General features: G+C 31.1%; 3 protein-coding genes and 1 non-coding gene across 4 annotated transcripts; 1 reads left to right on the plus strand and 3 right to left on the minus strand.

Moving 5' to 3' along the window:
• Positions 1-3350: 3350 nt before the first annotated feature.
• LOC101210068 lies at positions 3351-5199 on the plus strand. The gene is made up of 2 exons (XM_004153577.3): positions 3351-3896; positions 4348-5199. Exons 1-2 carry the CDS (start codon positions 3516-3518, stop codon positions 5011-5013), a joined length of 1047 nt encoding a protein of 348 aa, XP_004153625.1. The 5' UTR covers positions 3351-3515; the 3' UTR covers positions 5014-5199.
• Positions 5200-10363: 5164 nt separating this feature from the next.
• TRNAE-CUC lies at positions 10364-10436 on the minus strand. Its single transcript has one exon. It is a non-coding gene; the product is annotated as a tRNA-Glu (tRNA).
• A 910-nt stretch (positions 10437-11346) lies between these two features.
• On the minus strand, positions 11347-13720 carry LOC101210320 (protein ANTAGONIST OF LIKE HETEROCHROMATIN PROTEIN 1). Its single transcript, XM_004153578.3, has one exon. The coding sequence runs from the start codon at positions 13716-13718 to the stop codon at positions 12207-12209; it is 1512 nt and encodes a 503-aa protein (XP_004153626.3). The 5' UTR covers positions 13719-13720; the 3' UTR covers positions 11347-12206.
• Positions 13721-16118: 2398 nt separating this feature from the next.
• On the minus strand, positions 16119-17500 carry LOC105434601 (leucine-rich repeat extensin-like protein 3). The gene is made up of 2 exons (XM_011650897.2): positions 16806-17500; positions 16119-16711 (listed from the first exon to the last, which is right to left on the minus strand). Exons 1-2 carry the CDS (start codon positions 17434-17436, stop codon positions 16458-16460), a joined length of 885 nt encoding a protein of 294 aa, XP_011649199.1. The 5' UTR covers positions 17437-17500; the 3' UTR covers positions 16119-16457.
• Between the last annotated feature and the right edge of the window lie 1239 nt (positions 17501-18739).

Below are 18739 nucleotides of genomic sequence, written 5' to 3' on the forward strand. Positions count from 1 at the left end.
AATAAAGTTGTAGTAATTTTGAAGGTTGAAAGTATTAAACTTTGCACATTTAACAATCAGCCAATTTTAAATTTATATAGTTGGTAAGAGTTTAATCTATAAATAATAGAGTCTATTATTAATATATATATATATATATATATATATATATTTTACAAAAAAATGTTTTTATACACTTTATTATTAATTAAAAAAAAGTTCTCTCATGGTTTTGATTTGATTTTATTTTATTTCAATTAATTAATTTCTTGTGTATGTGTTTTCAAAATTAATGGTTGCATGTGATCTCTAGACCTTAGGCAAATGCTCGTCTAATTATAATAGTTGTGGATTTAGGTTTCACTCAATAAATTGTAGTGTGTTAGATTTAATGACTTTGAGTGAATTAATTTTGTAGTTGGAAATAATGTTTCAATTAAAATTACTAAATCACATTTAGTTAAAGTTGTTTCATAAAAAATAAAAGTAAAAAACTATTTAGCATGTTTATTTAAAAAGGAGTGATGGTTGAAGAAATTGTTTTTCTAAAAAAAGAAATTTAGGTAAATCTATTGTATATTCTTTCCGTACTTTTTCAAAATATTGAATTACAATACAATCTTTTTTAGTAAGAAATGATTTTATTTAAGATACGTTTTAGTTCAACTTACAAACCTATTCATAAAACCTCTTATCATTCATCTTTATTTTCTTATCAAGCATAAATTTGAGGGAATGTTATTAGTAGTTGAGTTTTTACTAAATTGTTATATTATCGTTGTATTTTTTCAATTTATTTTTCGTGTCTAAGTATTGTTGTATGCTCAATAATTATTCAATGAGAAGTAGTTTTTCATAATTCATGAAAGACTATCACAAATACAACAAGCGAAGTATAAGAATTTAAATCTTCGAGTATATATCAACTATATTATTATCTCATTTTGGTGAGAATCGACCTAATTAGGTAGTTAGATAATTAAAGTTGCATAGTTTGGGAGACATGAAATACCTTATAATGAAAGCTTTCCTCATAGGTGTTTGCATATTGTGAAAATCCACTTAGCTATAATTAAAGAGAGGGGAAAATTCAAGTTGGTTGTATTAGGTCTATGGTTTCATCAACAAATTTACTTATTTTAAAACTACAAGTTATTTATTTCTTTAGTTAGTTAAATTGTAATTGTGAAATTACATAGGACCAATTAACTTTTATAACTTATAAACTAAATAGATTCAACAATATCTAAGTCTCTATTTATTTCTTTCACGACAATTAAACACACATACACATTCTTTGTCCAACAATTTTATGAAACAAATCAAAGATTGGATTCATTTGTGAAACTTTCTAATTAGACGATGTTTCGTTTATTTTATTTTTCAAAATGTAAAGTTTGTTTGTTTTTTTCTTTATTTAATTAACGAGTTATGTTTGATACAATGTCTCATTTGTTTATTATTTCTTGAATTAAGTATCTAAGAGTTTTATCGTATTTGAGTAATTCAAGATGTGGATGTTCTACTTGAATTAATCATTGTATTATATTGAAACGATTGTTGTTGTCTGTGTGTAGAGTGAATATATTATCTTCAAAACAATATAATGCACATCAAACACGTTGCTCGACCACTTATCGACGTTTTCCCACCACCTCTTAAGTTCTCTTTTCATGTTAATATCAATTTATAAACATTTTTATACCATCGACATACTTTTTAGTTTGAATATTATTATTGTATATAGAGGTATGTATTGTATAATTAAGGTATCTAGATGAGGTATAATTAGTTTGTTAGTATATTAAGTTCTTCTACATCATTTTTCCACTCAAGAGATTGAAATGCTCCAAATCTTCCACCTCACAGACTAAAGAAAATCTCCAATAATCTCTCTATGCTCAAATTCACAAATTCCAAAAAAGAATACAAATCCAAACTAGACCACACAAGAACAATTCCTTGGTGATACAAAAGTTTATAAAATGATATAGATGAGACCAAAAAAGAAACCAAGATATGAATGAAGAGATTTATATTAGGTTGTGGATAAATACAGAGTCTGAACAAAGTCTATTGAAACACAAATAATTGAAAGGGGCTATTAGAAGTGTAGTGTAGTGTAGGAGCCACAACCTAATTCCAATCTATTTGATCAAAAAAGCATTTACAACCCCCTCTTAATTCACCATGTGCAGAGAGGACACCCATTTGCTTAATTATATCATCCATTCTTGGACCAACTTAACGTTATATATTATACCTTTTCTCAGTTTAACAATTTCCAAATGAAGATCTAACCTTCAAATCTTTTAAGCTATTTATAATTTTCAATTTCACTTGTGCGTTGCTGATTTTTCAATCAAGGTTTTATTGTAAGCAATGATTTAATTAGCCAAATAGTAAAAGAGATTAACTTATAATTTATATATCTTATCTCTACTTTTTCGTTATTATAATTATTTAGGTCAACAAAATAATAATTAATTCAATTTTACTAATTACTAGCCATTTAATTCATATACTTCACAATATATAAATCATTAAAAACATTATTAAGATTTAATTAAATTTCTTATCTACCTAAAATAGCTTATTGAAAATCTTATAACGATTAATTAGTCCTTAATTAATAAAAGTACTCACTTAATTATTTTGATTATATTTTTATATGAAAGTGACTAAATATTGTTAGATTTTGAAATATCAAAACTAAATTATTCATTAAAGTTATAGACAAAAATTATTACGACTTAAAAAGTACAAAAAAAATAAATTTGACCAATTAAATTTAATTGTTATATGTATGAAAGCTTATTAATGAAAAATAAATTTTAAACCTAGTTTTAATTAACCAAACTCATAAAGTGGAGTACTCTACTCGATTAAATTATGTCTAGAATTTTAGTCCATCGAAAACCTATAAATTAAAAAGTTGTAACGTTGTGACATAAAAAAGAATGTAGGCATATTAGGTTAGAATATTATTTTATATACTACTATACGTAAAAATAACTTTAAAATAATAATGATAAAAAAAAGGATAGAAAGATAGTTTAATTACCCTACAATAGTTTAGGACTAAATTGTAAAGGATGCACTGATCAACCATTTTATTATGCAATCTATACTTCACTCCATTAAAAATGATCACAGAAGAAGTGTATAGTATGAAAGTTTTAGGCAAAAAGATGATTGAGGTTACTAGAAAAGTTTTGTTTATGTAAAACATATTAAATGTGAATGTGGTGAATGTGGTGATATTAGAAAAATATTAATGAGATATTAGAATACAAGTTTTATATATCCACCAAAAATGTGTGGCTCCACCCTACTTCTTGTTCATATTATTTAATTTTCAAGTCAATTTCTCTCAACTTTCCCCCTTCTTCCTATCTTCTTCCCTTGATCTCTTACTTTTCTTCTACCTAATAACCCCTCCCTTCTTCTTCTTCTTCTTCTTCTACTCCTCCTCCTCCCTCCAACAATCCCATAGTTAAATCTTCCTTCCATTTCTCATAGCTAGAGATTCCAATATGGAAGTTGTTGTCCGAGCCCCTCCCGCCGGTGCCGACATCTTCAACTTTGGTAGCCCTTGCTCCTCCCATTATCTTTCTGCTCCTTCTACTCCCTTCTCCTCCCTTAGTGCTCCCACAAGCCCCTCTTCTCTTGGCTTCAACTTCTTCCGCCTCGACCACGATGTCGACGTTCCAATCGGCTCTCCCTCTGCTGTTCCCTTCGGCTGGGAGGAGAAGCCCGGCATCCCCAAGTCCCCCGATTGCGCCGCCAGTAGTACTGATCATGGTTTTGAATTTCATTGCTCCCGCCACTCCTTCTTCTCTAAACCTTCCCTCTCCGCCGATGAGCTCTTCCATGCCGGCAAGATCAAGCCGCTCAAACCGCCGCCCGGATTTCAGGTTAATTTTTTCTTCTCTTATCAAACAGAATTTAGTCTTAATTACAAACTATTTTTACCACAAATAATATACCAAATCATAGAGATTATATATAAAGTTTGGTCTAAATTCTAACTTTTTCTCCCTTCAATTTAAACCGATCATAAAATGAAAGGTTAAATTAGTTATTAGGCTAACTTACTTATATATTTATAAACTAAAATTTTAAAAGATCTATTTAACCATTATTGATTATATTGTAATTAGTTAAGATAATTTTTTTAAAAAAAGTAAACCTATTCTTCCGATTATACAGATTGGTTTGCACATTTAGTTCTTAGTTAAAATTTTAAACAATATTATAAAAACAAATTTTAATAATATAATTGAAAAAACATTTACACATCTATTTGAGCAGTTTGCTCTTCTAATTTTCTTTTGTTAATTTAATCTTTATTCGTCTCGTCAACAGTCGAACGTATCGTCGCCGAAATCACCGCACAATCTGAGGCTATCGCCTCGGAAAACCAAAAGCAACATCGACACGAAGAACATCAACGACGATCCTTTTGAAGCAGCATTAGTCAAAGAAACTCATCGCCAAAGAATCAATTACGAGCTCATTGATTCAAATAACAACAACGAAATTATTAGAGGAAGAACAGACAAAATTGCATACATTTCCTCTAATTTTGCTCGCAAACAAACTCGGTCTCTTTCCCCTTTCAGACTCTCCTCTGAATCCGCACTCCACGAAGACAGCACCAGAAAATCAAAATCGTCGTCTTTTTTGTCGGCAATTTCATTTTCGAAGACCAATAGGAAATGGAGGCTTAGAGACCTGTTGTTTCGCAGTGCGTCGGAAGGTCGGGCGACGGAGAAAGCCGATAATCTGAGGTCTACATACGTTGTAATGTCGGAAAAATTGGATGACGATATGAAAATTTCAAGTTTCCGGTCAGAGGACAGTGGCGGTTCCAGAATGCGTTTTACAGCGGCGAACCGGGCAGTTTCTGAGGAGTTGAAGAAGAAGAGTTTTTTGCCTAATAAACCGAGCTTCTTGGGCCGTTGCTTGCGGTTTAACCGGTCCGGTATGCAGGAGATTTCTAGAGGAATTGGGTCATTGACACGTGGATGAACCGGCAATATTTTTTTTTTTTCAATTTAAATTTTTACTTTTGGTTCGGAATGCTCAATGTAAGAAGTAATGTTCTTTTTGTCGGTGTTTGAAACATAAATAAATTAATGATTATTGAGAATTTGGTTGAAGATGTAAGAAATTGAAGATATATATGAATAATAACAAAGAAAGCTTTTTTTTTTTTCCTTTTTCTTTTTAAAAAATAATGATAAAAAAGATTTAGGAATGATTATTTTGAGAGGAAAAGTAGATATTTGGTTGTGTAATTAAGAATATCTTATAAATGCTTTGGAGATATTCATTTAAAGCAATTTAAAGTATTTTTTTGGGAAAGTATTTTAAATAGTAATTTCTTTTTTAGATAAGATATTATTTTTAAAAGTGAATTTGTATTTATTATTCCATATATACCGAACTCTTCTTTTTAGGTGTTCTTCTCTTAATTCTCTCTCTCTTCTACTCGTTATTTTCTTTAATATTTTTGTTTAACATATTTCAACAATGCATGGGAAACTTCCTTTGAGTAGTGTTCTTTAATTGAAATTTGTAAGACAAATTTGGTGTCAAATTCGTACAATTTGACTATGGGGATGCTTAATTGGTGAGATGAAATTGAAATGAAATTGAGTGTAAATTTAAGGACACTGTTCTCAAATGCATAGGAAGCTTCCATTGATAATTGTGTTTTATATATTTAAAAAGAGTTGGTAGAGTTAATTAAGAATATAATATTGTTGTGAGTTTGATATGTTAATAGTAGTGGTAGTGGGAGGATATATATAACTATGGAATATAAAATATTGGTGAAGACTAATCTTAATATTATTGCTGCCTTTATTTTTCTCTTTTGGCAAAATACATGGCTAAGGCTAGAAAAATCTCACTTTAAGAAAGAAATAGAAAAAGACAAGAATTCTTATTTTTAAAAGGAATAGAAATTAAGTTGTTCTTTCAAATAATGAACAAAATAAAATATATGTTCATTTACCAATATAATATATATTGATCATACGTTTGAGTTATTAAACCTTTGTTTGAGTCATTGTTTTTGTTTTTAAAAATTATGCTTGTTTGTGAAGGTTAAGAAAAGTAGCTTTTAAAAAGTTTGTTTTTGTTTTTAAAAATTTGCTAAAAATTTAACCTTTGTACTCAAAGAAAGATACAAATTAATGTAAGAAATTTAAAAAACAAACAGAAAAAATTAAATGATTACTGAACAAGGCCATATACTTGCTTTTGAAATCAAGGACAAAACAGTGAAAAGAGTAAAAAAGAATATAAAAGAATGAACCCCAAGGGAAAATTATTTCGATTGGCATCAGTTGGGTTTGAGGTCAAGTCTCTTATGCTAGCCCAAAGGCCAAAAATGCAACGCAATGACCAACCCTAAAATGGACGAAACCCTAGCGTGCTTGACTAAGGATGTTGGTTCGGTTAGCTGTAGCTTGAAAAGAGACCCACATGCAACCTGCCCAATCTGAAACGAGTATGACTAGATAAGAATAGAAAAAGGGTTGAGACCTGTAAATGAGCAAGATAACACAATTACAAAGGGTATAAAAAAGAGGAACCAAGCGCAAACTATTGGGACATGTAATGCGCTGAGTTTAGAATGAGACAAACATGAATAAACATGAATAAACCGATATCACATCTGAATGAGAAAGATTCTATGACATAAAAGTAAGGTTAAAGAAAGGTTTTAAAATTAAAAGTTAATATTTATATCGCAAATAAGTTACACTTTTCTTTTCGGTGATTCAATCATATGAACTCCAAAGTTAAGTGTATCTAGCTTGGACTAATTCTATGTTAGGTGAGCTTTCAAAAATATTTTATAGGATGTATGTATGTGAGAACAAAGTATACTGAAAGAATTCATATTAGTTTGTGTTGAGACAACTCTCATTCTAATAAACCTTTAAGACAAGTAAGAATGATGTTGTCAGATCAGAGGAAAATGTCGAGGCCATCATTTATATCGAATCCAGATTCTGAACTAGTCCAAATCTTAAGCGTGAGACTTAAAAATAATATTAAAAAAGTGTATGTTCATTGGATGCTAAAAGCATAGGAGGGAGAGAATAGATGCCATGGTTAAGAGCCATGCAAACACTAAAAAGGAAAAAGGAAAAAGGAGAAAAGAAAAAGTTGGTTAGTTGTTGGGTTTTGTAATGACCAATAACTCCTTTGCCCCTTTCCGCAAATCTCACCCAAAAAGTTATTGCATCAATCTTTTGCACTCTTAAACTAACCAAATTATTAAAGTAAACCCTAATGGGAAAAGAGGTGTGTAATTTGTAAAAGGACCATAGTTTTACATCTTAATTCTCTCCTTATACTTCCTTTCCTCTTAAATTATTTGTTTGGTTTTCATCATTTAAGTTTTATTTTAATTTGATCCGATATAGTTTGGATGATTATTCGATAGTTACGTTAAAATCTTTAAGACATTCTTTCAACAAGAGGGTTTAACTCAACCATAATTTGGTTAAACTAAATTTATTATCTAATCATTCTTCAATAAGAGTTCTAACTTTTTCCATCATTAAAACCTATATGAGTGGTTGATTTAAATATCTATGTTGTTCATGAACATGAATCAAAAAATAAAAATCTATCTCATCATCTCTTTATTATTCGATTTTTATGGATTGAGGCTACCCACCTTTTCAAGTATTATTTATGGATTATTATTTTTAATTTAATTTGAATTTCTCAAATCACGATTAATCATTAATGTTGATTAATATTATTTAGGAAGAATGAGGAACATCAACACAAGTATATAGCATAATTAAATTTAAGCTTCAATAACATAAATCTCTCCATTCATTTTGTTCCTTTACTTGATATTTGCCTCATTTTTCCTAATTATCAAGTCTTTCTTTGTTAAAACTTAAAACCCAATCAAAATTTTAATAAAAAATAGTTATTAAAAGATAAACCAAACCATCTTATCACATTTAAATTAATATGAATGAGAAAGAGGTCCACATTGAAGTATGATTATGAGGGGGGGTTTCTCTCTTTTTCTTTTTCTCTTTATTGGCATCTTCGTGGCTTCTTTTGAAGGAGAGAGTGCCTTTGCTTTTTCTTTTAGGAGATTGCTATTTGCAATGCTACTTTTCTTTTACTAATATATATACATATGTAATGGTTCAATGAGATCACACCTCCTTTGGACCACTCCACTCCTTTGACATAATTATTGTGATTGTGATATAATTCAAACAATAATTATTATAATAAATTACCCCTTCTTTGTATCTAATTTTTAGGTTATAAGAAGTATACATCCACGAAACAAAAAGGTTTATTAGACATTAGGTCTAAAAAAGTCAATCAATCTCAGATAAGACCGACTTTCTTCGTTCTGTGAATGAAGATTACCATAACCATTTGAGAGAAGAGAATGGTTTAGGTCAAAAACTTAAACCAACCTCCGTCAAAGATGATATTGATCTCGAACTTCAAAACTTGAAGAATAGAACCAAGAAGCCAATTCTATTTGAGCTCGAACAAACATAAAATCTATATGCGCATATAATTATTATTATTATAAATAAAAAAAATGTTTGATATTTTTATACTTGATTATTTAAAAAATCTCAAATATATATTTTATTTTTAAATCAATCAAACTTAACTAAAAGAAAGAGGTGATTTTTAGGAGATATAACATTGAGTGACCATTTTGAATAGTTAATTACCATTCAAAAGAAAACAAAGTAAACAAAAAAAGTTTTGACTAAGTTTTTGATAACCAAAGAGTAAAAGAGAAGTTCAAAGGAATAGATGATTGTTTTTCTTGTAATGTGTTACCAGAAAGACTTTGTTGATGAACTAAAAAGGAGATATCAAATGATCTATATATATATATTATAACAAATTTCCAATCTCATCAAATAGAGTATTCCTCACTCATCACTCAAAACCTATTCATTTTATTTAGAATTTTGTTGATTATATACTAACAAATTTTTTTTATTAATATTTAATTATTATTATTGCATCTTTCTAATTATCCAAATAATAACACTTTAAGTTAAATGTGGAGTTAAGTATGGGATTTGATTATAAAATATTGGTGGAAGAAAACTAAGCTTAGCATTTAATTTATATACACTTTAATTATTTAATTATTATTATTATTTATTTTCCCCCTACTTTTTGGGAAAGATGAAGAATTTTGACTGAATTTTTAATTAAAAGTGTTAGTAATGTAAGAAGCATATGAACTATTTATTTCAAAGAGAAGAGTAGAATGGAAAAAGTGGTGCTTCAAGTGGAAGGCAATATTAAAACACACATCACCATCAAAATTACTACTCAACTTTCTTTACTTAATTAATCTTACTCTCAAAAAACTTAACTATACAATTTCATACCATCCGGTATACTTTACACATAAACTGAAAGAATTTTGGATATATATAATTTTTCCAATATATATCATTAGTAACCTTGTGATAAATTAGTATTTTAGTTTCCTCTAAACCTAAATTTAAGTCTCTATACTTTTATTCAAAGAAAGAAAGAAAAAAAATATAGTTATAACTCAAATGATTATTATAGATTATTTTGTTCAAAACAAGTATAAGTTGATATCGATATTTTATCAATAGGTCGGTAAAATTGACACTTTGGATAATGACGGGGAATTTGTTATTTTATTTGTTTGGTTTTAATATAAAAGAAAGACATTGGGTGGACCTATATAATGTAGAGTCAAAGCCAAAAGTTGAGTAAAAAAGAAAATGGTGTGTTCAAAATAAGGTGTCATTGTCAAGATGTGTCATTGAACACTCCAAGTAATGTATGTATGAACGTATGGTTCTTTAATATTATCTTTCCCCCACAGCCTAAAACTTTGACTGCAAATTACACACACAACTTGACTATCAAGTCAAACTTATGCTATCTTTCTTCAACTTTTTTTCAAATAATGTTACATTCAATGTGTAAACTTCTCAACAACTTTAATAATTCTTCCACTATATCACTTTCAATACCTAGCCTTTTTTTTCTTTTAATTTACAACATCACTGTTGTCACAATATGGTTAATAACTAGTTTACATGTTTGAATGTTATTGAGTGAAAAAATTGACCATTGATCGTCACGTTGTATTTATCAAATTAATTGCACAATCATAATACAAACCCTAGTTGAATTTGAAGACGAAATTTGTTAGTGTTATATGTGTCTATTTAAGGTCGTTTGAGTTCGGGTTTGGGTTATATAAAAATTTGGCCCACATTTAAATAAGCCCAAGAACAAAGTTCACTAGTAAACACAGAAGTTTTTGCTTCAATAATTATAAAAAATTGAAAAGAAAAAAGAATTCCGTTGCCGGGATTTGAACCCGGGTCTCTCGGGTGAGAGCCGAGTATCCTAACCAACTAGACTACAACGGATTTTGATATCATACTTATTTAATTCCTACTATACTTTCACATGAAGTTCGTGTAATGTATATGTATATACCAATGTATCACCATTTTGAGTGTATCCTAATTCACATTGCAACCATTTCTTAATTTTTAACATTTATATTCAATTCAAAAGGATGATAAGTTTTTTGTTCTTCAAAAGTTATAATCCACACTCACATTTTCTCCCTTATTTCTTGCTTCCACCTCCATTTCTCTCACAACTCTTTCTCATCTTTACGACCAAGATTCAGTTCATGTTGGTATATACATGCTCTAATATCAAAACTTTTTAATTATTTGGTTACCATATTTGCAAACATATAATACAATGTTCATAAGTTTATTTCAAAGTAGTCATGAATTCACTAGAAAAACCAACATGTTGTGAAATAGTTGTATTTTAGTGCATTTCAAATATATTTACCACTATACTTCATATAATGGTTACTGGTTAGAACATTTTCAAATAAACAATGGAATATATTAAGTAATAATAAAAATTAAAAGAAAAAAAACTATATTATATACATTTTTTCTCTGTTTCAAAATTGGTAAATACTAAATTAAATGAACTTTCTCTCTTTCGCAATAAATAAATTTTCTTTCCATCGTTAAAGAAGTTTCATAAATAAGAAAATATACATTAAAATTGAATACAATACAAAAAAAAAAAAAAAAAAAAACGGTACAATTATACAAAACTCAAATTCAAAATTAACACAAATTATAGGAAGTTTTTTTGGTAAAAATCTTTACTAAAAATCAGAATTCAGAGAAGGATCAAAAGACAGACAAAATCACAAAGAACAGACAAAATCAGAATCATCTAAACATTCACCAATTCAGAGAAGGATCAAAGTAAAAAAAAATGAGGTATCAAATTCTCTTCCTATTGATAAAGCCTCACATTTATTATTCCAATTTATACTTTCCATTACTTCTGATCTGTTTCAAAACTTCATCTAGAAGACTTGTTTAACACAAACAAAACATTTAGGACAGCAAACAAGCCCTTTAACCCATTTAGCTCACCTCATTCAATTCAGCATTTAAAAAGAAACAACATATCTGAATACTTCAAGGAATGAAAGTTGCAAGATAGCCAAGATGTAATATCCCAAAAACTAACTTGAAACTTCTAATTGATCAACCTTCCTCAAATGCTTCAATTAGAATATGTGAGTACATTTAATCTCCAACCTTCTACAAACACTCGGCCATAATTAACAGCTCATACAACCATCAACTCAGATCGATACTGCTTTACCATGTCAAGGAGATCATACAAGCAAACAGCATTACTGAACAAAGGTATCCCTGTGTTCCCAACTAATATATCTCAAGTCATCTGTCAATGGCAGCTTACTGCATTCCTGCAGTTTCTTATCATTTCATACAAATCGTCAGACAACCATATTTCTTTTTGGATCAATATATCTAATCTACAATAGTAGTTCGAACTATGAATTTCATCTCAATGTTGAGTTCAGATCATAACAGCTTTCTCAGAAATGAATCAACATTTGAATTTCCTAGAAGACATTTTCGAAGTATGCAATTCAATCAGTTGATATATTCATCAGCCAGCTTGGAGTATATGGATCAACTTCAGTGGTTAGGCATAAAGAGTCAACAAAACAGAAACAAAACCACAAAGCATGGCAACAAAGAAAGAGCTACAAGAAAGACTACATTCTTACATATGAGTGAAAGAGGCCGGAAACTCATCTTCTCTTCCAAGAAAAAAACTAGCTATCTTGATGGAAGCCTATGATGCAAATCATCAGCCAAAGCCTGCCTCACACTTTCACCATAATAACACAGAGATTTTTCACTATCAAGAATGTTAGGGGCAGGGCCAGTCTCATCTGGGTCCCTCAATGGTTCAGGCTCTGGCTCCTTAGCAATTTGACACAAATTATGCAACACACAACAAGCAACAATGGTTTGTGGTGCATGACTTAAACCCACATTCAAATCCTGAAGAATCTTCCACCTAGCCTTAAGCAAGCCAATTGCATCAACTACAACAGACCGACCCTTCATCAGCATTCCATCAAACAGGTTCTGTGCAGGCGTGCCCATGCCGTTAGGCGAAAAAGGAGTGAGCAGAAAAGACAACAGAGGATAGCCCCAATCACCAACAATGTAAGGCCGAACATGGTGACCTCTGACATTGATAACATTATCCCAAACAACATCCCCAGAAGTAAGCCTATGATACGTCAAACTATCCCTAAAATGGCTGGCATCATCACTACCACCAGGAGCTTTAACACAAACATCCCAGAAAATCTTTTTGTTGTCAGCAACAACCTGAAGTAAAACAGAAGGATACCCAAATCGACAATTGTAATTAGTAGAAAAATTCTGATCAGCAGGGAGTCGACGAAGCTTGATCGGACTGCCATCAATGGCGCCACACATATTGGGGAGGGAAGTCAACTCTTCAAAAGCTTGAGTGGTCTCAATCAAACGCCGGCGACTAACAGGAATCTTAATAAACTCAGCATAAAGCTTGGTGGCTAGAAGGCGGGTGACCATATTGGTGATTTTGGAAACGAGATAGGGTTCAAGAGAGAAACGGGAAGCTAGGGTTTTAGCGGAGAAGCCATGGCAGAGGCGAGAGAGGACCATAGCAACGGCGTAATCTGAAGGGAGAGAGAGATTGGAGAGGGCAATATGGGGTTTGAGCTTGTCGACGATGGTGGTGAAGACAGGGTGAGAGAGGCCGTAGAGGGAGCGCCATTGGGCATCACGAAGAGGGGCTTCGAGGGACCAAATGTGGTCGGTGGAGAAGGCGCGGAAGGCGGAGACGGAGTAGTCGGAGGAGGGAGGTGGGGGAGTGGGAGTGGGAGTGGGAGTGGGGGAAGAGGGGGAAGTGGGGTTGGGGCGAGAGGAAGCGATGAAGGAGAGGACGGAGGCGATGGTGAAGAAAAGAAGAGGGGCAGCGGAGGAGGAAGAGAGAAGGGAGGTGGGAGAGTTGAGGGAGGCAGAGGAAGGGGAAGAAGCGGAGGAGGGAGTGGAGGGTAGGAGGGAAATGGTGGGATCAAGGTAATTGTGGAGATGGAGAAGAGTTGAGAGCATGAGTAAGAAGGATTGATCCATGATGGGAAGCAGAGGTTGGTGAATTGTAATGGCGGATGATGTTTGAAAACGAAAACAGATCTGCTTTGGTCGCCGCTTCAACCTCCCTCTCCCCCTCGCCCTCCCCCAACCATCGTCTTGGGCCTGCCTACACCCACACCTTGACACCATCATCATCTTCAGTTTCACCCCTATATATATTTGGGCCAACCTAAATCACTGGAACACCCATCGGATATATCACCAATTTTAATGGAATGAATTCTACTCTCCTATTTATTTAAATTTCAAGTTATATCAATTTAAGTCCTAATGCATCACTTTAGATCAAATATATCAATTTTAAATTAATACATGTATAGAATTAAATCAAAGTTTAAATCAATAAATCTACTGTAAAAGTGTATAATACAATTATTAGTTTAGAATTTAAATCAAACTTATAAATTGACATTAGCCTTACATTTTTAATAATGGACAAACATACCTTACTCATCTCTAGCTCTGCTTTCTAAACAAAATAATAAAATCTAAAACAAAATCTAGTAAATATGTGTATTAAAAACCTGTCAACTAAATCACACAAATACCTTCTATTAATATATAAATGAATTATCCTCACATTTATTGTGGCTACATCATTTATCATAGTGATTTAGATAATCCAAAAACTACATATCTCTATAGTTTGGATGTATTATGAGAATGTCAATCCAATGGCTAAATTACTGTCTCCTAAAAAAATCAACTTCTCTTCTCTTGTGACAATTGAACAAAATTAAACATTAAACATTAAACATTACATACTCTCATTTTGAGCATATGAACCTAAACTTACATTTTGTATTTAATACCTTTAATATGACTATTTCTTGCTTTTAGAAAAACTTAGGTAAAGGACACGTGGTGCACCGTGAATTAAATCTCATTTGGAAGGTGGAATTTCTTTGTTCGTTGGTTATATAGTCTTCAAAATCGAACCTCTGATTATTTATCTCTTTCCTCTATTTATGATTATATCTGATACTTTTCTTTCTTCTTTTTGTCACTGAATTAATATCATGATTTCGTAACATTTTCCATTACTTTTTGTTGGGCCTTATTAAAGACTTTTTGTTGTTTCCTGTAGCTAACTCAATAGATCGAGGCCGGAGACTACATCTTGTACTGAGCAGGTTAAACTCTAAGCTCTCAAGAAATCTTCCCTTTGCCTAACTACTAATTAAGTTTAGTTGTTTGCTTTTTTTATTTGTTTAAAATTTAGAGAATGAATCATCCAATATAATGAGAAGCTAATTAATGTTGTTGAGAGTTTTTGGTCGTCTCTCATTGGAAGCTAATTAATCTTATAATGTCTGATCTGTGTCCTTGGGGTTTCGATTTTGGTTGAGAGTTTAATTACCTCTTCTTTTTCTATTGTAGAGGACTCTATTTTGTTGAGAGTTCATGCATTTTATTTTTCCAACAAAGTAGGTTTTTTTGTTAGTGATCTTTTATCTAATTTGCTTTTGTTAATGTTACTTGCTTGGGTTCAGAAGATATTGACTTACAGTGTTTGTAGATGCTGGCTATAGTTTCTTGAAAAATCTTGTTTATCTTTGTAAGTTAGAATATAGTTTAATATATAGTTTCTAGGAAGACAATAGTTATATTACTTTTTGTTGGATTGAACCTAGTTGATTATAGTGTTTGTTTAGAGTTGGAATAAAAATATATGATCATCTACTTACAATTAGGTGGGTAATCATTTCATATCAGATCATAATTAAAGATGAAAAGAAAATTAGTCCATATCTTTAATGCTTGTCAGATGACCAACCTGGAAGGATGTTCGACCATAAAGAATGTGTTGGTAAATGTGTTATTTTTAATATAGTCTAATATATACATATAATTAACATTATTTTTCATTGTTTGTGATTAGAATAGAGAAGACACACAATGATAGTTTTTCATGTTCAACTTATTGTTTGTTTTGAGAATGGGAATGCACATAACTAAGTGATGAACCAAGGGTTACGTTCTGCCACCAAACCTACAACTTAGGGTTAAAATTGTTAGAGTTTGAGAACTCAACCATCCAAATACAATTTATAAAAGTAAATTTCATGGACAAAAAATAATTTCTTTCCTGAAACAATCTACGAAAGACATGAGAAGAAAAAAAAGTCTAAATTAAAGTTCATTATATTAAATATTATTAAGCATAGGATGGCTTTGGTAATAATTATGAGTTTTTTTGTTATCTATTTAGATAGTCATATTGATTCAATCATTATTGATTTAGATTATATTGGATTAAAGTTCTTGTTCAATTAACATGTGATTTTCTCTATATTTTCATACATATAATATCTTCTTCTTTTTTCAATAAGATATATAGCTTAATATATACTAAAAGAGATGGATTAATATCAAAACACAAAAACAATTCATATATATAACATTGATCATTGCTTCAACTAATTGAAACATATACCCTTAGAATATAAGGTCATATGTTTATTTTCTATACTTGGAAAAGTTGAACAAAAAAGAAAAGAAGAAAACAAAATTACACATAGAACAAAGTACAAGTTATGGGTCATCATTGTCTCCTGTTGGTATATCTTATTTAATACTTTGAACTACATATAGGTTATAAGGTCACGAGATTTGAGAAGATAATATGTTTAAAGAAGAAAAATATTTAAGATTTATATTTTAAATTCTGTTTATCTTTAGGCATCTCACTCAATTGTTCAATCATAGTTTTGTCAAATGACAAACTAATTTTACACTTTCACTCAAAATATATTTTAAAATATATTTTTGACACGCATGATTAGAATAAAATGCACAAAAATAGATATATAGATATATGTTAAGATGCCAACCTAGTTAAGTATTATTTTATTGAGAAAACTCGTAAAACAATCAAGCCTTGAGTATTGGTGTGAGGGTGAACTTCATGGATCCAAGTTTGCAATGGAAGCCATTGCCTTCTCCACAAGCAAAATAGTAAGGATTTTGGTCTTTAAGCACAAACTCAAACCCATCTCCACTTCCCTGCGTTATATTTGCCAACACTTTGGCCTTTCCAAAATCACAATTGGCAAGGCTTCTCATGTTTGGTAGCAGATAAACATTATGAGGTGGAGTTGACCTGTTTGGAGGATCATATTTGAACACTACAAAAAAAGAAAAAAAAAAAACTTTCAAAATTAGTTTGGGCATGAAAAATTCTCATATTAACCATGGAATTGAGCTTAAAAATTGGCTTACCAAGGATATCATTGACATAAAAGGGACCATTTTTGAGTGCCCAATCAGTGTAGTCGAAGCCAAGCTGCCATTGATTAGAACCGCCCACTATGATCTTTCTTGGACTTTGTGGGGTTGGTTGTGGTGAGGGTGGTAATGATGGTGATGGAGATGGCGGTGATGGTGATGGCAATGACGGCGGTGATGGTGGTATTGGTTGGAATGGTGGTGGACGTGGTCGTGGTCGAGGTCGTCGTTGTGGTGGCGGTGGTGACACTATCGGTGATGGTGGTGGAGGCGATGATAGCATTGGTGGTGGTGGTGGTGGTGTTCGAGGACGTCGTGATGGTGGTGGTGTTCGAGGATGTCGTGGTGGTGGTGGTGGTGGTGGCAACAGGGGACATCGTTGTGATGGTGGAGTTCGAAGACGTCGTGATGGTGGGGGTGGAAACCGTCGTGATGGCGGAGTTCGTGGGTATCGTGATGGTGGTAGCCGCCGTAATGGTGGTGGCAGAGATGGCTTATGACAAGGTATGGAAGACACAGTGCAATTTGGTCGTCCCCAAAACCAACCTCCATTATTGGCAGAGCATAGAGTTGAGATGCATGCCCAAATGAAAAGAATGATAAGTTTTGAACTGATGAAAGCCATGGTTTTGGATATTATGGAAAGCTTTTCAACAAATATAGAGAGATTGAATTCTTGATGTTGGAAATGTTTGAGTAGATGGGGTTTTTATACTATAAGCAATGATAAAAAATTCAAATTGAGAGAGTTGAAACTTCTTTTTAAAAAAAATCATTTCCTAAGTTAGGTCTTCCACTTGTGAGATCGAGCTCTAGGATTTTTCCACCTAACCTTTTCTATTTTCAACTTTTCATACTTCAATTGATCATGATATGCATATTTCTACTCACTAATTCTTGTCTAAACAATAATTAGCACCATGATAAAATTGAATGGCATTTTATATGTGCATTTTTTTTAAAAAAAAATATTAACTAGTACAATGTTATTGTTTAGGGTTTTCTATATAAAAAAGGTGTGAAATGTTAGAACTTTTTGTTTTGAAAATAGGCTATAATATAAATTACTAGGCCTAATTATGTGCTCAACTCATCCAACTTGAGTATTATATTTTGAATATGTTTCTAGGTTGGGTCAAATCCAACTAAATGGGATGAAATTGTTCAATTAATTATTAGCAAGCATAAACTTTTTGATATATCCATGAATTTAACAACAAATATGTTCATGGTGGTTTGAAGAAAAAAAAATCAAACTTCAAAGGTTAATATACCTTACGTTAATTACTTAAAAATGCACTTCTAAAATTAAGTTAAAAAAAAAAAAATCTTTTACCTCTGCAAATAATAATAATAAGGTTAAAAAATATTAAAACATAATTTGGGTACAAGCATTATTGTTAATGCATAATTTTCTAATATAAAAATTAAAAAACTAATATTTTTATCCCAAAGGGTACTAAATGTTGCTTTCAAATATATTAAGATTTTATTATCTTTAGTGTGACACAAATAATAGTAGTGTATCATATGATTTATATATAAATCTGTAGTTATAAAAATGAGATATTTAATTGTATCTTTAAATATTTTTTTTAGAATTTTATTATTTATAAAAAAATTTCTTTCGTTTGAAATATTATTAATTTTGATAAGAATGCTTAGGAGGTGAAATGGGTTTTGTTAATAAATTAAAGTTCTTCTCCACCGAAAGAAAAAAGAATGAATCAAATTAAAAAAGATGTGAGTATTTGTACCAAAGAAAATGGCACTAAGACATTATTAAGAATTGGGTAGGCATTCCATTATTATAGCTATGTATGAGAAATAATAGGTGAACAACAATTGGATGCATAAAAATGTGGGATTTTACCATAATATATATACTCAACTTTAAACACATATATCCACTTGTTTGATGACATTTT

This window comes from Cucumis sativus, chromosome 2 (genome assembly GCF_000004075.3).
Source record: "Cucumis sativus cultivar 9930 chromosome 2, Cucumber_9930_V3, whole genome shotgun sequence".
Taxonomy (NCBI): Eukaryota; Viridiplantae; Streptophyta; class Magnoliopsida; order Cucurbitales; family Cucurbitaceae; genus Cucumis; species Cucumis sativus.

Excerpts from the sequence above, each read along its gene's own strand:
- LOC101210068 (XM_004153577.3), top strand. The coding sequence starts at position 3,516 with ATGGAAGTTGTTGTCCGAGCCCCTCCCGCCGGTGCCGACATCTTCAAC. Across the intron at positions 3,897-4,347 it reads AACCGCCGCCCGGATTTCAG|TCGAACGTATCGTCGCCGAA; the intron begins GTTAATTTTTTC and ends TCTCGTCAACAG.
- LOC105434601 (XM_011650897.2), bottom strand. The coding sequence starts at position 17,436 with ATGGCTTTCATCAGTTCAAAACTTATCATTCTTTTCATTTGGGCATGC. Across the intron at positions 16,712-16,805 it reads TTATGTCAATGATATCCTTG|TGTTCAAATATGATCCTCCA; the intron begins GTAAGCCAATTT and ends CTTTTTTTGTAG.
- LOC101210320 (XM_004153578.3), bottom strand. The coding sequence starts at position 13,718 with ATGATGATGGTGTCAAGGTGTGGGTGTAGGCAGGCCCAAGACGATGGT.